Source organism: Colobus angolensis, unplaced genomic scaffold, assembly GCF_000951035.1.
Source record: "Colobus angolensis palliatus isolate OR3802 unplaced genomic scaffold, Cang.pa_1.0 Scaffold15, whole genome shotgun sequence".
In the NCBI taxonomy this organism is placed as follows: Eukaryota; Metazoa; Chordata; class Mammalia; order Primates; family Cercopithecidae; genus Colobus; species Colobus angolensis.
Window position 1 is genome coordinate 5,775,927 of NW_012114599.1, and position 22,844 is coordinate 5,798,770.

The 22,844-nt window shown below is 39.5% G+C and overlaps 1 protein-coding gene across 3 annotated transcripts in view; it reads left to right on the forward strand.

Annotated features, from left to right (window-relative positions):
* Positions 1 to 22,844, forward strand: part of THADA (thyroid adenoma associated) — a 359,044-nt gene that overhangs the window by 161,178 nt on the left and 175,022 nt on the right. For all 3 annotated transcript variants that reach the window (XM_011935906.1, XM_011935908.1, XM_011935907.1), the window contains one exon: positions 1,183 to 1,314. In XM_011935906.1, coding sequence (XP_011791296.1) covers positions 1,183 to 1,314 — 132 coding nt within the window. The remainder of the gene's footprint in view (positions 1 to 1,182; positions 1,315 to 22,844) is intronic.

The following is a 22,844-nucleotide window of genomic DNA, read 5'->3' on the forward strand; positions in this document are numbered from 1 at the left end:
CTGTAATCCCAGCACTTTGGGAGGCCGAGGCAGGTGGATCACCTAAGGTCAGGAGTTCGAGACCAGCTTGGCCAACATGGCAAAACCCCATCTTTATCAAAAATACAAATATTAGCCAGGCTGGTGGTGTGCACCTGTAATCCCAGCTACTTGGGAGGCTGAGGCAGGAGAATCACTTGAACCCAGGAGGCAGAGGTTGCCGTGAGCTGAGATCTTGCCACTGTACTCCAGCCTGAGCGACAGAAAAAGACTTCGTCTCAAAAAAACAAACAAACACACACACACACACACACACACACACACACACATTCTAAAGCTGGTAGTGGAATTTTTAGTATGGACTTCATAAAGCATGTGTTTTGTATTTTTCCTATAATTTTGCACTTGGTATGAATGTACACTAATTGTCTATAATTAGAAAATAAAAGTAATGAATTTTACTTCTGTTTATGATGTATTTGCTCACAGTAGTTTATGCAAATGTGCTTTTCTGACATTTAGTGACCGTTCATGCTTTCTTAAATACATTTGGATGTTGAAAGTTTCACATTTCATACCCTGGAACAGACACCTGTCTACTATAGGAACAATTCTAATTAAAGTAGTGTACTCTAATTATGCAAATGATTAGCTTTGAGAAGAGGATCCTGTACAAAAGCCCAATTCCCTGTTTTGCTAGCAGTTTTTTCTTATGATGCACATTTGGGAGATAAGAAGTGAACGTGGAAGAAAAAAAAGAAAAGAAAAATGGAAAACTATCCCCTTGATTGTGGAGTCTCACTTTATATACATAATTTTTTTTTTTTGAGATGGAGTCTGACTCTGTCACCCAGACTGGAGTGCAGTGGCACAATCTTGGCTCACTGCAGCCTCCGCCTCCTGGGTTCAAGTGATTCTCCCACCTCAGCCTCCTGAGTAGCTGGAATTACAGGTGTACACCACCACACCCAGCTAATTTTTTGTATTAGTAGAGATGAGGTTTTACCTCATATTGGCCAGGCTGGTCTTGAACTTCTGACCTCAGGTGATCCACCCGCCTTGACCTCCCAAAGTGCTGGGATTACAGGCAGAAGCCACCGTACCTGGCCATATACATAATTATTTCATGAGAGAAATGTTTGAAGGAGGAGTGCTTCACTACCTAAATGTGAAATCTTTTATGTGTAATAATTGTTTTTTCAGTGATATGGAAGAACCAAATCGTCATCCAAGCATGTTTCTCTTACTTTTGGTGTTGGAGAGACTCTACCCTTCTCCGATGGATGGTACTTCTTCTGCTCTCAGCATGGGACCTTTTGTTCCCTTCATTATGAGGTAATGTCATGCTGTGTGGAAATGGTCAAGGTGGGCGTAGAAGTTTTATGGGAATATTTTATCTTGTTCTTATTTTAGAAGCTATTATATATATACATGTATGTATATATAACTGTCATATATATTTTATATATATATATATATATATTTTTTTTTGAGATGGAGTCCTGGTCTGTCACCCAGGCTAGAGTGCAGTGGTGCATCTCAGCTCACTGCAAGCTCCGCCTCCCGGGTTCACGCCATTTTCCTGCCTCAGCCTCCCAAGTAGCTGGGGCTACAGGCGCCTGCCGCAATTCCTGGCTAATTTTTTGTATTTTTAGTAGAGACGGGGTTTCACCGTGTTAGCCAGGATGGTGTCAATCTCCTGACCTTGTGGTCCGCCCACCTCGGCCTCCCAAAGTGGTGGAATTACAGGCATGAGCTACCACGCCTGGCCATATTATATATATATATATATTTATATATATATATATAAACCTATTGTATATATTATATATAAAACTTTTGTATTTAAGTATTTTTTATATATACATACATATATATATAGAGAAAACTATTTTATACACACACACACACACACAATACTTTGGGAGGGGTCTTGTGAAAGCAGAGACTTGGGTTTTCTTGCCATTGCCCCCAGTATTTCAGAGGAAGGTGCTTATATCATGGGTACAGGATCTCATTAGTACCTGTGTAAGTAATGTTTTCCTTGAGCCCTGTCTGCTCCAAGGCAGGTGGGTGGATGGTGTTGATAGAAGATACTCCTTTTGAAAAACATAGACCCGTATTTGCGTTATTCCTGTGTTGAGCCTGGCCAGCACGGGGCAGGCTTGGTTCTGGTATATATCTTCTGTCCATGGGTTCAAGAGGACATCAGGACATCTGACTCTTCACTCTGGAGGAGTCTGCGAGGCGGTGCAATGGGTGGCATGTAAATGGTAATGCCATGTGGCGTGAATTCCCACTCATCTCTTTCAAGCTTGTAGTACCTGAAAAAAGCAATGAATATAGAGTATTCATGGAATAATATAACAGGATTCTCTTCTTTAGAGCCTTTTACCACTTCTTGTGTTACATGTTTTCAGGCATTTGCCATCTTCTGATTACTTTGTTCATTTTGGATGAAAGGCCTAAATACCAAGAAGTATTAAAATTTTCTCATGAAAGCTTTCAGAAACCTGTCATATTAATTAGCTCTTACCTTTCTGCTTACCTCTTGACAAAACAGTACCTTCATTTTTGTGTTTCTACCAAAAATTGAAATGGCTTTGGAGCAGAAGGGTAAGAAACCAAACTCAAGAGAGTGTTTCTTATGTATGTGGTGTCCTGGGTTCCACTTCCTTGTTTCACAGAGCTGACTTATGCATTTTAATGTGAGAAAACCATTAAACATGAGATTCTGGCATGTGCTTGCTGGAGCTATTTGTTTGCCCCAAGCCCCGGCTGTGGCTGTGTTATCTTTGATCACAGAGATGACTCAACACAGACTGGTTTTTGTTTCCTGATATACAAAGTTACCAATCTCCTTCATCTAGCATTTGGTGATTCATTTTGGGAATTTGGGTGGTAAATTTTACTTTCAGGGGCCTTAAAAATTGTTCTTTCATGAATAACTGGAAAGAACTAAGAAATGTTTTCAGAAAGTTGATGCAAGGAGGAAAGGCATGTGCACAGCATTGCAGTTTACATTAGAAACAGAGATTTGCTTTAGAACCTGTCCTCTGTCTTAAGAATGTTGAATTTGTGGAAGCTTTTTACTACTCAATCTGTCGTTTATTGCATCCTAGAAATAATAAATTACTACATTGAAAGTACCTTTCCAAAATGTTGCTTAGTTTACATATAACCATAATGCTGATACTACTCATTATGTTCAAAGTATCTGTTATATAAAACAAAGATTGCATTAATATAGAAGATTTAAATATTGCTCTGAAGCCAGTGTACTTAGGGCATCATTTGTTAACCTCTGAAAATACAAAGTAAGAAGTTTGCAATCAGTCTGTTCTTCCAATGAAAATGCTGTGGTTTGTAGTTGCTTTCTTCCAGTAAGTAAGGTGCTCTATGAAGTAGATTCATAGAACATCACCAACAGCAGAAGTGCCACCAACCAAAATACAAAGCTATTTTTGTGTAACAGAAAGAGCACATCTATCACTCCTGACAAGCCCTGCCCTCTTGGGTTCAAATTCTAGCTGTGTAACTGCCTTGCTCTCTGAACCTCAGTTTCCACAATGGGCAAATGAGGGTGATAACACCTCTTCTCAGAGTCACTGTAACCAAAATGCCCTGTAACAGAAGTACCACCATTGATTCCTTAAGTACAGAGTCTAGGCTCTGACTTATTGAGTGTCCATGTGTGTTATAGAACCGTGTTTCTAAAACTTCAAGATGTAAACATATCACTTGGCGATCATATAAATTCTGATTTCGGTAAATCTGTGGTGAGGCCTGAGAGTCTGACTTTCAAATGGTCTTCCAGGTAATGCCAGTGCTGCTGGTCTGTAGATCACATTTTGAATACCAAAATTAAACTTGGGATATTAAATTTAATACCATCACACACACACACGCACACATACAATTTCAACAAGCTAGACAGTAGTAGCTTATTAAAATTGGTTAGGCAATTTAAGGGGTTTATTAAGAAGTAGATTTTGATCCAGGAATGCAGAAAACAAAGTGTTCTGAGTAGAGAAGTCAGTAGGAAGTAGACCAACCTTTGTTGAGCCCCATCTTTCTGCCAAGTAGTGAATTGGGCATTTTGCTTACAGTGACTCTGAGGTGTTATCACCTTCATTTGCCCGTTGAGGAAATTGAGGTTCACAGAGCAAGGCAGTTACAGAGCTAGAATTTGAACCCAAGAGTGCAGGGCTTGTCAAGGGTTTTAGATGTACTCTTTCTGTTACACCAAAATAACCTTGTATTTTGGTTGCCTTTTGAGTAGCCAGTAACTTAGCTACACTGAATGACCTATAGGGTCTGAAATGTATGCAACTGGGAGAGATGAGGAGCCTATATCCACAGTTGGTGCATCTGAGTACAGGCTGTTTTCTGGATATAAATGTAATGTCTCTACCAGTGGTGGGATCTGTTCCTTATTTTGCTTTTCCTGTAGGAAAAGTGGCTGATTGGATTGGTTAACCACGCGTGCAACATGGTGGCAATCGCCTGTGGCTTTAGGATTGGTTTGTGGCCAGATACAGAGGAAGCCTGGCTCTTCTTTCTTGGCCACCTTCTGTGGTGAGGTGGAAGGCCCTAGATTTAGTTAGTTTGGGGTTTCATCAGCCTACCACAGGGATAACTCCTGCTACCCCAAAATGTTCACTGGTGAGGTGAATTATAAACAGATTTTTTTAAAAAGAGCGAATGTGATAAAACTGTATGCATTTGATTTAGATGACCTCTGAGAAAATTATTCATGAAGATAGTGAAAGTTGATCATAAAAGCTATCATTCCAGGCAGTGCTTGTGATTCTGATTGTGATGTAGAGTGGGCTGTTTTGACTTGGGGTAATAGCTAAAAAGATGGATGGGTGTATGTACAGTGGATCAACAGTGTTTTATTTTTGTACCATTGTTAAGGGTAATTTATGTACTTGGAAGAGTTCTCATCGGGCTCATGGATACTATGAGTTTGGCTAAAGAAAAAAGTTTCAGTTTGTGGGAGTAGTGCAAAGGTTGCTCTGACTGCTAAAAGTGAATTGCACAATGAGAAGAAGATTAAAAGCGCCAATGACAGCTTTTTGTTTCCCTTTGATCTTTGTCTACTTACCTGCTATTTCCTTCCTTTCTGTAAGGTATTTGTAAGTATTATATGTAGTTTTACTCCTTTATCGCATGTTTAAGAGTATGTCTAAGCTTATTTCTCTGTTGATTTTCTTCGTTGATTTAAGTCTTAGAAGTTACTGATTTGGATTTTCCAAAGTTATACATGTATGGCATTATGATTGTTGCATCCTCTTGGGACAGAATTTATAATGTCAATCCCAACATCTTGTATACAACTTTTTAAAAATCCAGTATATTTTATGTTCTGATGTTGTGCTGCATCCAGATATACAGCCCTTTACCATGTCAATGTGATGTCTTCAATTTAAGACCATTAATTCATTCTTCATTTCAGATACCACAAAGCAGAGTGATTCGTGCTTTACAAAGAACCTTGACTGGCTCTCTGAATGCAGCTCACCAGGGCCTGCTTCTCTGGGCTTTCTAGAATCTAGAAAGTCTTTTCAGAGGCCAAAAAGTCCCTGGGCATGTATTTCTGAGTTCCCTTTCACAAGCAAGTTTCAAGTTCCAGTCAAAGAGCTCTAAGTAACCACATATGCCTCAAACCTAGGACCATGGAGTCCTAAGCAAAGACCCAGGAGAACTTAGACGAATCAGGTCTCTGAGTGCTGGGCCTTTGTTCAGGACTCTGTCATCCTAGGTTTGAGGCGTATGTGATTACCTAGAGCTCTTCCATTGGAACTTGAAACTTGCTTGTGAAAGGGAACTCAGAGATGCATGCCTGGGGACTTTTTGGCCTCTGAAAATACTTTCTAGTCACTAACTGTGACACTTGGACTAGGCTCTTTACCCTCTCTACACCAGTGTGGTTACTTTTATGTATGAGAGTTTCAGTTAAGACGGAAAGTGCCTTCTATTGCAGATAACTGAGATCTGATTAATACCTGCAGGAGAAATCCCTTCACTGCCCCCTTTGAGGCACTTTTTAAAGGATCTCTCCTACTTGCAGCCCCCTTTCCCCGTCCCTGCCCACCTTTTTTTTGTTGTTGTTTATTTTCACTGCAGATGACTTTAGTACATTTTTTTTTTACCCCAATCCATTTAGTCATTGTTCTCTTTAGACAAGTTTTCAGTGAAATCTCCTTTCCTTTTCCCTTCTCGTTTTCTTTCTTGCTTTTTTAGAGAGCTAGGATCCCACTATGTTGCCCAGATGGACCTTGAATTCCTAAGCTCAAGTGATCCTCCTGCTTCAGCCTCCCGAGTAGCTGGGACTACAGGTGCACACTACTGTGCCTGGCTTGCTTTTCTTTTCTCTGACCTTTTTTTTTTTTTTTTTTTGAGATGGAGTCTCACTCTGTTGCCCAGGCTGGAGTGCGGTGGCACGATCTTGGCTCACTGCAACCTCCGCCTCCTGGGTTCAAGTGATTCTCGTGCGTCAGCCTCCTGAGTAGCTGGGACCACAGGTACATGCCACCACAGGTGCATGCCACCATGCCCAGTTAATGGCAGAAACAACAATTCCTTTTGTGCCAACCTAAGTAAGTTTTGTATTTTTACTAGAGATGGGGTTTCATCATATTGGTCAGGCTAGCCTGGAACTCCCAGCCTTAAGCAGTCTGCCCACCTCAGCCTTTCAAAGTGCTAGACTTGCAGGTGTGAGCCACTGATATTGAAATACAAATAGCAATACAATTTTTTTTTTTTTTTTTATACAGAGCCTTGCTCTGTCGCCCAGGCTGGAATGCAGTGGCATGATCTTGGCTCACTGCAACCTCTGCCTCCCGGGTTCTAGCAATTCTCCTGTCTCAGCCTCCTGAGTAGCTGGGACTACAGGCACCCACCACCACACTCGGCTAATTTTTATATTTTTTTTTAGTAGAGATGGGGTTTCACCATATTGGTCAGGCTGGTCTCGAACTCCTGACCTCGGGTGATCCACCTGCCTCGGCCTCCCAAAGTGCTGGGATTACAGGTGTAAGCCACCACACCTGGCCAGCAATACAATCTTAACTAAACATGTGGCAGTAGAAATCATCCAGAGGAACCTATTCAATGGAAACTGTTTTGGTTGAAATATGGAACTCTAGCCAGTAATCACAGCATTGGAAAATACGTTTTATATATTTTTAAAATATTTAATGGAATCTTTTGATTTTTACCAGCCTTAAAAAAGAGGGAGTTGGGGGTGCAAAAACTTAAGAGTTTGTTGATCCTTTTAAGCCTATGGCATTGGGAAATGACATTGACTCCTTTCCTTTTCCTTGAAAGTTACAAAAATTGAGAAATTATCACTTTGCTTCTTACTGAAATTATGAGGTTGAAAGACCTTATTTTCCATGGCATAGAGTTGGGATTTTTGCAGTAGACAATAGTTGGCTTCTACTTTCATTTGTGATTATAATACTGGAAACTGTTCTTCAAGGCTTCACATTACGTCTCTGTCTGCTCTGTTTTCCCAGAATCCTTGTGATGAATAGAGAACAAGTTTGCTTCATAGAGAGATAAATGAGGCAAACAGTGATTAAAATATTGCTGAGAAGTAATGCCCTCATCACTTTCTCTCTACCTCAGCTCCTAATCACCTCTCCCTTTGAATGTCTGTAATGTTTGTTACTTAATCTCCTTATCTTGCCGTTCACCATTACTATGCCATTCTGTAATACTCAATGCTTATTCCTGCAAAATAAATCTTACTTTCCTTCCATGCAGAAGCAGCTGTGGGGTTCTTTCATTTGTTTATTTTTTGTTACCTTCCTCTGCCTCGCTCCAGTTTGGGCACAGAGTTAAATTGAGTAACAGAAAAATGAAATTAATTTGAAAGTGAGACTTTTTGTGTTGGATAAGTCTGTGTATCTATGAAGTACTCAAGGGACCTCTTGTCCTACAATATTGGAGCCACATTTTGTATCCCACCAGTTACTATTTTTATAGAAAAGAGGCTCGGCTGGGTTCTGTGTTTTACCTGGACTTTGAGGATTCTTGGGTTCGAATATGAGCTCTGACGTTTGCTTTTATTGTGACTTCACCTCTCTGACCCTCCATTTCCTTTTCTATCACATTAAGGTATTGAACTGGATGTTACCTGGATTCTCTCTGGCCTCAGGAACCTCTGGCCGCCTTCCTGCACTGTGAACTTGCCTCCTCTGACTGCCTTCCAGTGAGCCACTATAGAGGCCCACCTTGCAGCTACCCTGTTGCAGGCTTTAGAACCAAATGAGAGGACCCTGGATTGATAAGAATAGAAGTAGAGGGGTGGTGCCATTTTTCTGTTCAAGGTTATGGAATTACAGACAAGCCAAAACATGTTGGGGAAAGCCTCCCAGGTTAACGTAGCATGAATGGAGGAGCCATGTAGGAGAGCAGCCTCTGTGTGTTTCAGGCCGTAGAGCTATATAATGGGAATAATTCTGCTTACAAGATAGAAAATAAAAGCTTCCTGGTTTGCTTATTAAGAAAAATGCTAGTGAGAGGAAGGGGTTGATAGGCAGTATAATGGTGATAGAGAGATAAACTTTTTCAAGCCATGCTTTGTCTCTGTCAGTAAGCCCAGAGGAAAGACCCTGAAGTCAGATGTAGTTGAGGCAATAGAAAAAGAGCACTGTGTCCTGTGAGGGAGGACACATCCTGCACCCAGGTGAATGACAGCCTTGGAGGCAAATGAGCCCAGTACCATGTCGGTAATTTTTGGGAAAGGAGGGTTGGGAATGTTGTGCCAGGAGCCTACAGAAGGATTTTTCGGAAGAGAGGGGTAAAGGCATATTTTATTAGTGACCAGAGAGTTGTGTTGATATTAATTGCTTTTTACTGAATTATTAAATACATCACTTGGGAGTTCTTTGCACTTTATTTGCTGTGCACTAATAAGGATTCCCTAAACATGTCAGAAAATAAGCAGAGATGCTTTCCTAAAGAGTGGTTATAACAGATAACTTTTTATTGTCCCAATTTCCCAAAGTATCTTGAACAGAGTTGCCTGGAGAGAGAGTACAGGAGTCTCCAAGCCTTGCTCATTACAAGTGGAAACACCTGAGAAATAGGGCTTTGCCAGTATTGTTAACATAGAACTTCCTCCCCTGGCCAGCACTCCGCCTGGTCTGTGGTTACTGCTAAATTCCATGAGGTTCAGAGAGGGGAATTATAGGAAAGGAGTATGCCCCTACCCTTCCCCCACTGCCCAGCCATCCTAATCTGCTAACAGTTGTTGGGTGAAAAAAGGGATCTGCTACCCCATCAATCTGTGGAAACCCTGGCCCCTTGGTTTCACTAGTGTGACGTCTGATACCAGGTCAGGCTTGGGACCAGATTGTTGAGGCACAGGTGTTCAGTGCTGCTCAGTTTTCTTCTTTGTTTATAGGCCGAAATTGTAAAACATGTAAATGCCCCCAGTGTTATCTTCCACAGGGTATTTGTGTATTACAGATACATACATTTTGAAATAAAGCAGTAAAACTCTAATGGTGGCATTTTAGGCCTTATATAGGGAGGATCTAGAAGCAGAGATTGGAAAGCTGTTCCTTAATGCTGGGGAAATCACATTGTTTGGGCAGCTACATACTCTGCCTCCTTTTTACTGTGCCTAGCACTTTATTTGGAGGGCTGTACTGAGGGCCCTCTGAATTTCTGAATTCTACCCAGGGTAGCTGAGGTTTAGCATGTAGCGTGAAATTATGTTTTGTGTTATGTGTCTTTTTTTTGCAGATAGTTCTGGCATAAAAAGATACCTTGTCATCTGTCACCAGTTTTTATCTGTTAGTTCCTAGATAAGGACCTGGCCAACTTCATTTCTGGTGCCAGATCTCTTTAAGACCATTTTCTAAATATGTTTTTGAGCAGAAGGAATGAGGAATTCACCTCCTATGGAATGCATTGACAAAGCAAACTAGAAAAACAGAACTTGTAGGGACCAGCTTTTCTTCAGTGTTATGTGTTATGCCAATAGGCCAGTTCAGGTCATGTTAGAACAAGTGATTTGATCAGCACACAGTCCCATTCTTAGATGAAATTTCTGACGATGATAATCTGGCCTCTTGCTGCCATTCATACTAGAAGTTAGAAGCTCATCAGTTAATTGATTAACCAAGTATTTGTTAAACATTCATTTTATACCTAGCTAGTGTTAGGTCTTGGGTAAGATGCAAAGTAAAGAAAAAGGTCTTTATCCTTAAAGAACTTACCTTCTAGCTAATAAGGTAAAATACATGCTTGTGAACCTGATGTCGTGTATATTAACCACTTAATTATATGACATGTACACTAAGGACTGAGGCCTGCAAAGAAGGGGAAGAGCATCAGTGGGTTGGAGAAGTCCAAGAGGCTTTCCCAAATAGCAAGGCAGGAAGAAATGTGGGAGTTCAGTCTGCCATCTCAGGGACTTTTAGAAATCACCCTTGGTGATTAACAAGTCATGTGAGAGGAGTGAAAAGTCAGGGGGAATCCAACAAGGGGAAGATTGTGATGGAGAGTTTTATGATTCATAACTTGGAAGGCATCGTAAAGAGCTCTGCTTCCACTTGAAGCAAGGGCAACCCAGGAAAATCACAAAATAAATGGTTTGCTGTTTAACAGGAGAAACCATTGATGGTGCATCTTTGGTAACTTTAATAAAAAACAGTATTTGTCCTGAGTGTTGCATTTAAGTCTTGTGGAAGTAATGAATTGTAGTGGGAAAAAAAATTTACATTTAGTAACACTTAACATTTTAAAATATCTTAACAGTGTTTTTCCATACAGAACTTTTATTTCCTTGTTCTTAAATTGTTTCTCAAAAATTGTAGCAAAGATGTTCCACAGGCATTTTTAAGCTGAATTAAAGGATTTCAGATTACCAAGCCCCAAATGCTGGCTGATACAGGCAGTCATCCTACACAGTAGGGAGCATTTTAGATCAAAAATGCATTTTTTTCTTCCACAAGAAAATATGAATTGGGAAATAGAATAAGAAGGTAAAGATAAATTATAGAAGGCTTCAAATGAGGACAAGGAAAAATAATGATATAGCATGTTTCGGTTAGCTTTCTCTGGCTGGAATAGGTTTTCCCTTTCCCTCTGGGCCTTGGTCCTCACCCTTCTGTTTCTTTCTAGTCTTCTAGTAAAAACAAGCTACATGCGTTACATCAGCTGCTCAGGATACCTTCACCCTCACGTCCTTTTACTTTTTCCTTCCTCACTCACTTTGAACATTGTGACTTCTGACAGCTCGTCTTGCCTCCCTTCTAACCAGTTACAGACATTTTCTTCTTCACCATTTATTCTTCTCTGTCACTTTATATTGTGATCACTCTTCATCACCACTTCATCCTTCCATTAAGTGTATTTACTGAGGGCCTACTTTGTGCCCTTGCCCAATCCAACACCTCTACTCTCATCACCTCTCATTTGCAAGAGAAGATGTGGAAGCCATCAGGTGTGAGCTCTCTCCATAGAGGTACCCACTCTGCCCACGCACAGCCCTCTCCTTTGTTTTATAGCCAGGCTCTTGGAAAAGGGGGTCTGGGTTTAGTCTCCACTTTTCCCCTCCTTTAACCCACTGCAGCCTGGCCGCTTCTTCCACCGCCTCACTAAACTGCACAAACAAAGGTAAAATAGGAGTGACCTTCTTGTTAAAAAAGCCACTGGGTGCTTTTCATTCCTTCTCATTTCTGCTTTTTCTGTGGAGTTTGATGCTATTGCAGACTCCCTTCTCCTTGAGTTCTTTCTTCTGTGACTTCTCTGGCCATTATTTCTTTCTCTCCTTGGAGGGCTCCCTTCCTCCTGCTTCCTCTCAAACATTGGTGCACCTGTTTGTCCTGCCCTCAAACCTTTTCTTTTTCACTTTGCATGCTCTTCCTGGGGTTACTACTCACTTACACTTACCTAGTCCTAGATCTAGAACTCATGTAGAGTCACAAGTTCAACTTTCGATTGGACAGCTCCTTCTGCGCGTCCCACACACAACCGAAAGTTGAGAATTTCAGTTATCTCTGCACACCGACGTTTGAGTAGCCTTCTTTTAGGGCCTAGTACAATGTCTGATATCTTGCTCTACCTGGCTAGCTGCAGTCAGGGGACTTCTTTAAGGGAAGCATATCAGAATCAGGACTCAGGGTGTCACAGAGGCTCCTCCCATTGTCAGTGACTGTGTTCATGCATGCCCAGTAACAAAGGAGCATTGGTTTAAAAAATCCGTGACTTGGCGCGGTGGCTCAAGCCTGTAATCCCAGCACTTTGGGAGGCCGAGACGGGTGGATCACGAGGTCAGGAGATCGAGACCATCCTGGCTAACACGGAAACCCCGTCTCTACTATAAAAAAAAAAACAAAACAAAACAAAAAACTAGCCGGGCGAGGTGGCGGGCGCCTGTAGTCCCAGCTACTCGGGGGGCTGAGGCAGGAGAATGGCGTGAACCTGGGAGGCGGAGCTTGCAGTGAGCTGAGATCCGGCCACTGCGCTCCAGCCTAGGCAACAGAGCCAGACTCCGTCTCAAAAAAAAAAAAAAAAAAAAATCCGTGACTTCCAAAAGCCCTCTAGTAAGTTTGAAATGATTTGCTTTGCTTCTTACATTGATTATCATCTGTTTGAGGTAGCAAGTAGCAGGTGCTGGTACCTTTCTTTGGAGGCGAAAAGCCAAGGCCCAGAGAGAGTAGACATAATATGCCCACAGTCAAAAAGTGACTCCCTAAGGAGTCAGCGCAAATTCATTTATTCGTTCACTCAACAGATATTTATTGAAAACAATTATGTTTCAGGCACTAGAAATACAGTGGTGAATCAGACAGATACGGTTTTTAGCATAATGAGGTATCCTTTTTGATGATGCTTCTTATCTCTATCTTTTTTGCTCCTATTTTTTTTCATCCTGATTAGTGATAAATGATAATAATTAGCAAATGTTTACTATGAGCCAGGCAATATTTTAGGACTTTACACATATTAACTCATTTAATCATGATGAAAACACTATCAGGTCATTGTCCTTGTTATCACATTCCACAGAGTGGGGGAATGTTGGGCAGTAAGAACTTTCGAAATGTGTCCTACCTAGCTTATACTGCTAGTTAGTGACAAGTCGTGGATTTGAACCCAAACAATCTGGCTCTAGAACCTAGTTGTAGAGTTCTCAGCTGTAGTAGTTCTCAGCATGCCAAAATTAACCTGCAGCTTTACCTAACAAACATTTGGACTTACTTTGCTTTCTTGAGATATTTCCCCCCTTGGGCATTTCGTTGGCAGTAGTCTCATTTTCTAATCTGAAATCAGGAGAAAAGGAAGAAAAACTTGCGATAAAGCTTAAGTGGTTGTGACAGGTTGCTAAATAAAACTGGCTCAACTGAAGTTTTGAGATTCTTGAGAAACACTGAGAATTTCTTACAAAAGAAATTTTCCTTATTGTAGAATATCATGGGTCGTTGCACAGTTATAAGTGTCTTAGTAAAGAGGGAATGTGGCTTGAGGCTAAGAAGCATAAAATCTTAATGAGATTATTTGTGGGCTGCTATTTATGCATAATTTTTAAACTCTTAGAAAATATGTTTTCTATCTGTCTTTAGTATATCATCTTAGTTTCCACTGCTTTACATAATTTTGAAAATCTTTAGGGTTGCTAGAAAAAAAACAATAATAGCAAATGTTTACATAAGAATTTAAGTTTAGAGTGTACTTTCACATGTAGTAACTTGATGGTTTCTCTTTTTACTCTCTTATAAACAAAACAGTCATGAGGATATCAACGCATGTTGAAAAATTTTTAAATTGCCAGTGTTTTCTTATGTAGTAATTGTAAACTGATTTGGAAAAAAAGGAAATATAAATCTGTGAAGTGTTTACATTACTGAATAGTATGAAAGGAAGGTTTTGTTACTTCAGATTGCATATAATAACTTTAGGAAACTGCTTTAATGGGTAAATAACAATAGTATCTGGTTAAGGTGTTAGTTGATTATCTGTACTTCAAGGCTTCTGAAGTGGGTTCACACCCACCTTTGTTTGCCAGTTTTATATCTTTTATGTACATAGTCCTATTTCCCACTTTTCATTATTATCCAAAGGTTACCAGCCAAAACCTGTGTGGACGGTACATGGAGGATGAGATGTGTCCCTTGGGGTTTTTTGCATTAGGGAAAATTCCCGATCTGAGACATTTGTGCCCTGACCACCAGCCCCCAAGAGATGCCACATTTCTGTCTACTTTAGATGAAAACTCTCAGTCCTACAGTAGGCTGTAGTAGACCTCAGTCTGAATAATCACAAAACCAAAATTAGGTGTGCCCACATTAATGAGATTTTTCTGTTCAGTCTCTATAGTATCCAGAGCATTCACAAAATATATATGTGTATGAAATCTACAGGCCACTGTATAAGTAAGCCTGCTCCCTTTTGGTTATTATAATCATACAGGAAAGAAGCATCTGTTTTAGCAGAAACTGTGGAAAAATATATCTAGGTAGCCCAGGAAAAGCTGAATTGTTACTGAAGAATGTGTCACCACTGACAAGAAAAGAATTTACAAAGCAGTGGGCAGAAAATATTTTCAGACACTAATCTGTTTTTTTGGGTGATGTGTGAGTAGCATTGGTTTGTTTCTTGCTTGAATGTTTATTCATTTTTTTTCCCAGGAGAATCGCTTTTACTCAACTTCTTTCTGGTTTGGTTAAAATAAAAAGTAAAATTGACTTAATACTAGTTATAACCTGCATAAGTCTACTGAAGATAAACTTAAGAAATGTAATTATTTTTTCTAGTTAAGCTTCAGGGTCATATAATTATTATAATTCAATCATTTATTATCCCCCCCCACCCTTTTTTTCCTGCATGATTTAAGATATCAGAGTTTAATTTGTAGCCAGAATGAAAACTGGACTTAGGAAAAACTTGAGAAGACTAGAGAGAGATTTGCATTCTGCTGCGTGGTTGAACACGTCTCTAAAAGTAGCAGCTTTAGAATGCCATGTCCTGATAGAATTCCCCGTTGAAAACTAGCCAGCAGAGCAGCTTCCTTGTGTCCTCCTCCTTGCCTGGCCCACTGTGAAGTGTCCCGAGGGCCCTAAATGTGAACCTCAGGGGCTCCACAGCCTGACAGAAGAGAACTAGTGTCACTGGGCAATCCATGATCTGGCACAGAAGCCCCAGGCTGTAGATTTTGTAATTGACCACCCACCCTGGCCCAACCTAGGATAAATATTTCTGAGTTCTAAGTAGGATGAGGAATTTAAATCCCTGTTTTTTCCTGAGTTCTTCCATAACCAATCCATGACGTTGTTATGAGATCTGAGTGGAGTACCCATGTTTGGAGAGGGAATAAAGGGAGCACATTCTGCTGCTACTAATGAATACATACTCCCGTTAACAGTCCCTTTTTCCCTAAGAATGATGCCACTGGAAGGGCCAGATCTGACTCCACTGTAGCCACTGACCCAGACCAGCTTTACCCCTAGGGTAATTGAAACCTATATTAAATGATTTGACAGGTCATAAGCAGTGCCCTCTATCCACTTAATTTTCTCAGATGCCTCCTCCATTGTGAGCTAAACCTTGGAGATTTTCGTTCTTATAGTATATGGTTTTGATCCCTTCTAAAATGAACATCTCAGTGGGACACAAATTACTTAAAGTTATTAGTAGTCATTTATGCCATAGTATGAATTAGTTTCTTTTTCTTTGGTTTTGACAGGAAGATAAATAGAATACGTTGGGGAGAAGATGTAGAACTCAAAACAAAGGGAGAAAGCAAGTTGCCACCTTTGGAAGACTGCAATGATTTCTTTCCCATTAGAATTTGCTCTCGTGTTTTCAGTGAAACAGGGCATCGTGTTTTCCATTTACCTCTACTTTCTGGCAGGGAAAGACTTGGAGTTCTTTTTACGGGTTTGACTCTTTCTTACCCCTTCTAGATGTAGTTCCATTTCCTTTCTAAGATGAAAGCTTGTCTTTGTCCCCTCCCGGAATAGTTCCAAGCAGCAGAACACAGTGAATCCTTCCAGATAAAAGACCCTGCTGATAAAATGCCAGATTGTTATCAGAGAAGCAGTGAGGGGAGTCAAATCCCTACCATTAATTACCTAGTTACAGTTTTGTTTATATCCTGTTCATTTGGGGCATGTTTTCCTTGGACGGTTTCTAGTCTATGTTCTGAACTGCAGTCTGAAGTTTGTAAAAATCCCAAAGGTCAAGGAATAGTAGGTTCCTTATTTTCTGAAAGGTTTAATGGCAAGGAAGAGAAGATCAAAGTTTCTATCTTTCATCTGGAAGGAAATAGACAAATGCTTCATTTTGGTGGTTCATTCCTCACCTCAAGCATACAAACCATAGTATGTTGGATGAAATCTGACTTCGAATACCTAGCCAAGAGGTTACCTGGAAATAGAATGACATGTATCTCTGTGAAGCCGTGAGTATCAACCAATGAATGACTAGATATCCATGCACCAAGGCCAGAGTCCAGTTGAATCTAAAATAAAACTTCTTGGTAAATGTACTTGATGCCATTGAACTGTACACTTAAAAATGGTTAAAATGGTAAATTTTAGGTTATGTAGGTTTTACCGCAACAAAAATAAATATTACTTGCTTCCTGACCACTCCAGTACTTCAGTCACAATTGGAAATACAGTTGGACCTCATCCAGTCATTTATGGATTCAGCCAACTGTAGATCAAAAACATTTGGAGAAAAAGTAAACACAATAATAAAACATAACGCAAATGTAAAAACAATACTACGTAACAACTTACGTAACATTTACATTGTATTAGATATTATAAGTATTCTAGAGATTATTTGAGGTGTACCAGAGGATATACATAGGTTATATGCAAATACTGTGCATACTTTACATAAGGGACTTGAGCATCTCACGGATCCTAGAACCTATCCTCTGAGGATTCTGAGGGCCAGCTGTACAACATGGGTGGGTTGCATGGCTTGCATTATTTTGAATGGGATGGCTGTTGCATATGAAGCATTATGTATCCATTTAAGAACCATGGGACTGTGAGTACTGAATACTTTAATGAACAGAAGAAGATGAAAAGACCATTTTATCACCATCATATGAACATACTAGGAAGTTTGGGATTGGAAAAGAGCCCTTCTGTCTTAAAAATGATTGACTCTGAACCGTGATAGCCGCCCTCTTTCTACAAATGGACTGAAGTGGCAATGGGTCTTGATGCCTGAAATAGTAGTGCCTAAGGCTTTGATTATCAAATAGTGGTATTGAAATGTTCCACGAATAGAAATGTAGTGTTAGGTAAGATAACCTCATCTGTGGTATCTGGCAGCCATTAAGTAGCCAAGCATATATTTCTTGACCATATTAAATTTATATCTCACCTTATGCTGCTGTATTAGATTCTGTCCAAAACCCAACCCATCTTTGCTAATAAGACTGCTGACTTAGGATTCTTAGGGTTCAGCCAGCCCTCTCAGCCTCACTGGTGATGGGGTGGGAGTGGTGGGGGGTTTTAGGACTAGACTGTTGTGTTATTCTCATCAAGCCAAGAAACTTCTCAGACCCTGCAAACACGTTACCTGGTAACATAGCTACAGTATGAATTTTAGGATAGAAAGAAATAAGGGAGGGAGGAGAGAGAAAATAAAGAAAATAGCCCTATGACATAGCTACAGTATGAATTTTTAGGATAGAAAGGAGAGAAGAGGGGAGAGAGGGAAATAAAGAAAATAACCCTATTTCAAATCATGAAGCTTTTTTTATCATTAACCCCAAATGCCCTTAACTCAGAACTCTGACTAAAGATGTCTCTTTTTTCCCTGTAAATGTGTATTAAACTCATGCGCTCATTCCTAGCATCATTTGAAGGTAGTTATGAGACATTCATTATGACTTCAATACCTTTCACATATTTAAATTTAGTATTTTCTTTAGAAAAGGCTAGAAAATATAGGGACTTAGGAAGAAGTTAAGGTAAACTTAAAATATATAAAAGCTCACTTTGAGTGAAAACGAGTAAAAACAAGCCCTGACCTTCTCAGAGGTAAGAAAAGTTGAGAGTAAATGTATTCTTTAGGAAATAAAGACTTTGCCAAGAATAGCATGGTTAGTTAAAGCAGTCTGGTGTGGAAAGTGTGTCTTTTAAAAAATAAGATTTCTTTATTTTCTTCTTGACTGATAGTTTTGTCAGAAGAATCATTTGAGTAATAAATGAAATGCTTTGAAGTATATAGCGGAATGGAGAACTTTTCTGTGACTTGTACGAACTGGTGATACAGATTATAAACTAAGTGATGCCAAATTCCACCAGTTTACCCAGGATCTGAACACTAGCAAATGTAGTCAAAGATATAGAAATCTCCTGATGAAATCATGAAAATGGACAGAAGTGATCCAGATTGTTTAATTTCTTTTGAAATGTTATATTTATTAGATTTTAGCACCCAAAAGTTAAACAGTATTGGATTTCACACATAGCACTTTATTTTTAATCGTGGGTTGGTTATGCACTTGGCATGACTGAAGAGTGACTCATACATTTTGCACTGACTTTATTAGTGGTAGTATTATTTTGATAGGCAAGGAGGAAAGCCAGGGAGTAAGATGATACTGAATTGAGGCTAAATTTGTTAATTGATCGAACTCAAACGGAAATAATGAATGTCACTTAATTTTCTTCTTTTTATATTCATGTGTATATGCCCTGTGAAGACTTTGAATGCTACTCATGTTTAAAATCCAACATAAAATATCATCTGATCATCAAAATTGGCAGTGGGAATTAGCAGTATTTTCTTCTAGTTAGTGTCTCAAACTCTGCCACAGCTAAAATCTCATCACCGGGACACACTGAAAGATGTGACCAGTATTCTTTATTGACATGTTTCCCATCTTAAAACACAATCACCATGAAATTCATATACTAAGTCTCAGTCACAATCCAGGGAAAGACTTGAAGGTAATGTGACTCTTCTCATAATTAGTAACCTAATTAAATGCTTGAGGGCTTCAGCTATATAGTAATGTACGATGCTTCTGAACAAAGATACCACCACCATGGAAATTGTATACTTGTAACACTAGTATATTTTTAATTAGTGGCAGGGTATGGGTGTGTGTAATCAGTTTTGTTTCATCTTCTGACTTTGCACAGCAGTCTCCATTGTGCATTCATTTGGAATATATTGAAGAATAATCCACTGATTTAGCTTCTGTTTGTCAGAATTTAGGATGACTAAAACTGGTATGAGTTGAAAATTACCTTAACACGATGGAATAAGCAAACTAAAAGGCTGTTCAAAATATTAGAAAGCAGGTTTAATCTAATCGAGATGGGGGGAGGGGAATCTTTTACCTTAACCGCTACAAAATCATACCGCTCAATACAGCAGGTGAGTTTATTAAAGCTGGCCCAACAAATTTGGCATCACTTAGTTGAGTAATTGGAGCTGTCAAGCATCCTTAAAATTAATAAAATCGCATTTCTTTTAATATGTGCTATTGTTGTTCAGTTCTATGGTGGTAAAAATATCAGAGATGGGGAACACTTGTTTTTGCAACTAGCACAGGCTCTGCAGTGAAACAGACTTGACTTTGAATTCCAGCTTATACATTCATTCCCTTTGTGAGCCTGGGCAAGTCAGTTAACTTCTCTGAGCCTGTCTAGAACATGTGAAAGATTCAGAACATTGTCCTAAAAAATACATATTTTTTTAAATTCTCGTGTGATTGTTAGGATTTAAGTGTTTATTGATTTGATTTTTAAAAAGAGAACAAGGAAATATTAATTCTGGTTGTAAAAGTTTAAAGGAAATAGCTGGGATGTTTTGGAGATGGAGCTGGAGGCTAAGAAAGCACAACAGGATGTATAAGTTAACTTTTCTAATGTATATGAAAGGTTATTCTTTTAAAAACAACTTTATTGGGGGTATAATTGATGTAAAATAAACTGCACATGTTTAAAGTATACAATTTGATATTTTTATGTACCCGTAAAACCATCATCACTGTCGTGGTAAGGAACATAGCCATAGCCCTTTGTAATCCTTACTCAACCTCCCCTTCCCCACCTCCCTGGCAATGATTGTTTTATGTTCTGTCGCTATAGATTAACTTGCATTTCCTAGAATTTTAAGTAAATGGAATCATACAGGATACATTCTATTTTGTCTGGCTTTTTCACTCAGTATAATTATTTTGAGATTCAGCCATGTTGTTAGGTGTATCCGTAGCTTTCTTTTTATTGCCAAACGGTATTCGATTGTATGGATATACTGCAATTTGTTTGTATACTCAGCTGTTGAACGACATTTGTGTTGTATCCCTCAACTAGTAACAAATAACTTGCTAGGAACAATCATGCACGAGTCTCTTTGTGGACTTAGGCTTTCATTTCTGTAGTGTAGATACGCAGGAATTAAACAGGTGAGCTAAATGATGAGTGTATATTTAACTTAAGAAACTGCCAAGGCCGGGCGCGGTGGCTCAAGCCTGTAATCCCAGCACTTTGGGAGGCCGAGATGGGCGGATCACGAGGTCAGGAGATCGACACCATCCTGGCTAACCCAGTGAAACCCCATCTCTACTAAAAAATACAAAAAAAGTAGCCGGGCGAGGTGGCGGGCGCCTGTAGTCCCAGCTACTCCGGAGGCTGAGGCAGGAGAGTGGCATGAACCCGAAAGGCGGAGCTTGCAGTGAGCTGAGATCCGGCCACTGCACTCCAGTTTGGGCGACAGAGCGAGATTCCGTCTCAAAAAAAAAAAAAAAGAAACTGCCAAATTGTTTTCCAGAGTGATTATACATTTGCACTAGTAGAGTGTGAGAATTCTAATTGTTGCATATCCTAGCCAACACTTGGTATGCTCAGTCTTTTTAACTTTAGCCTTTCTAGTGAGTATGTAGTAGTATGTCACTGGGGTTTTAATTTAAACTTCACTAATGTCTAAGGATATTGAGCATCTTTACATGTATTTGGCATTCGTATATCTTCTTTGCTGAAGTGTCTGTTTGAAACTTTGACCCAGTTTTTCTGTTAGGTTGTTTGCTTTCTTTTCTCCTCTCTCTCTCTCTCTCTCTCTCTCTTTTTTTTTTTTTTTTTTTTTAAGAGATGAGATCTGGAAAAAAAAAGAGAGAGAGAGAGATGAGATCTTGATCTGACAACCTAGCTGGAGTGCAGTGGCACGGTCACAGCTCACTGTAGCCTCAACCTCCTAGGCTCAAGCAATCCTCCTACCTCAGCCTCCTGAGTAGCTACGACTACAAGCACATGCCATCATTTCTGGCTTTTTTTTTTATTTTTTGTAGAGACAGGGTCTCATTTTGCCCAGGCTGGTCTCGAACTCCTGGCCCCAAGCAATCCTGCTGCCTCAGTCTCCCAAAGTGCTGGGATTACAAGTGTGAGCCATCATGCCTGGTTTTGTTTTCTTACTATTCTGAATATATTTTGGATGCAAGTCTTTTAGGCATAGATTTATTTCTTTCCCTGGCATGTAGAACCAGAAAAACAAAATTAAATTGCAGCAAGTATAATTATACTGTATAAGGAAGTATTTTTTTGACTGGCAGTGTAAACATGGGCACAGGGATAACCAAAGGAGGATGTCAGACTTTCTCAGGGGGTATTTAAAAACTGACTGGCAATAGTCTATTTGGGATACTGTAGGCATACTGAAATATGACTCAACTTACCTAATTGCAATTTTCATTTGAGAAAAGGTACCTTGAATGAATCTATTGCTAGTATCCCAATATCTGTTGCTCTTTTGTGTCATTTTTCCAGGCCAAACAAAAGCAATTTTTTGGAATCTTTGAAAACCTTCCTTGTACTTTATTATTTTAAAAAATTCATTCTTTCTGGTTTTAGCTTGAAGTGTTTCTGTGAAACATGAGGAGGGTCATTCAGGGGCATTAATTAGCTTTAGCAAAAACAAATTGCAGTCTCTGCAAAGCAATCAAATTAAAAGAAATACTCAAATTTCTCTCATATAATAATAGCACCAATCGTTTTAACTGATGGTATTGGGAAGATTCATTTAACCCTCTGTAGATGCAAAATAATTAATGAGATTCTAGAGAAGAGGTTCTACATGATGAAAGGGGGTTGGAGTGATTGTAGCCCTCAGAAGAGTAAAGGGTGCTTTCATGACGGGATTCCAATAGAGTTAATGAAGGGTTTTCCTGTGTATAGAAAACACTGGTCATTTGTTCTCCAGCTCCACAGAGGCTCAAACTAGAGAAAATTGGCTCCAACTGTAGAAAGATTGAGTATGGTTAATGTTAGATAGAAAACTTCTATTATTAGCATCAATATTATGAGATTAAGCAATGGAACAAGAGAAGTCATAATGATATTTTAAAATAAAAAAGATAGCTATCTGCCTGGAATGTTTAAATGTCCATGATTGAATTTTGTTATTGAAGGGGACTTCGGAGATCATTTATTCTAATAGCGTTTACAGATGAGGATGTGAAAGGACATTACGTAACTTGCTGTGGCCACATTGTTAGATACTCATATTTTAATCTGAGGATGTCTTAAAAGTAGCCTCGCGTAAGAGACACGAAGGAAACTGTGTAAGTGCTTCTGCTTCACAGCAGGTTTCACTTCACCAAAAAAGTCACTTAAAGCTGATGACTGTGTATTTCTTCTAAGCCCAAGAAGATTCTGCCAATGTGCTGACATGTATGTGTCTTTTCTTGTCGTTACTATGGTTCAAGATTTTTATTCTTGGGCAATTCAAACTTATCTTTAAATAAATACCATACTTTGCTCAGGGGCCAACCTAATCTTCTCGGTATGGTTCCAATTTTAGTGTATGTGCTGCCGAGGCAAGCACAAAATTAATACTGTACTTTGAATGACTGTAAGTGATTT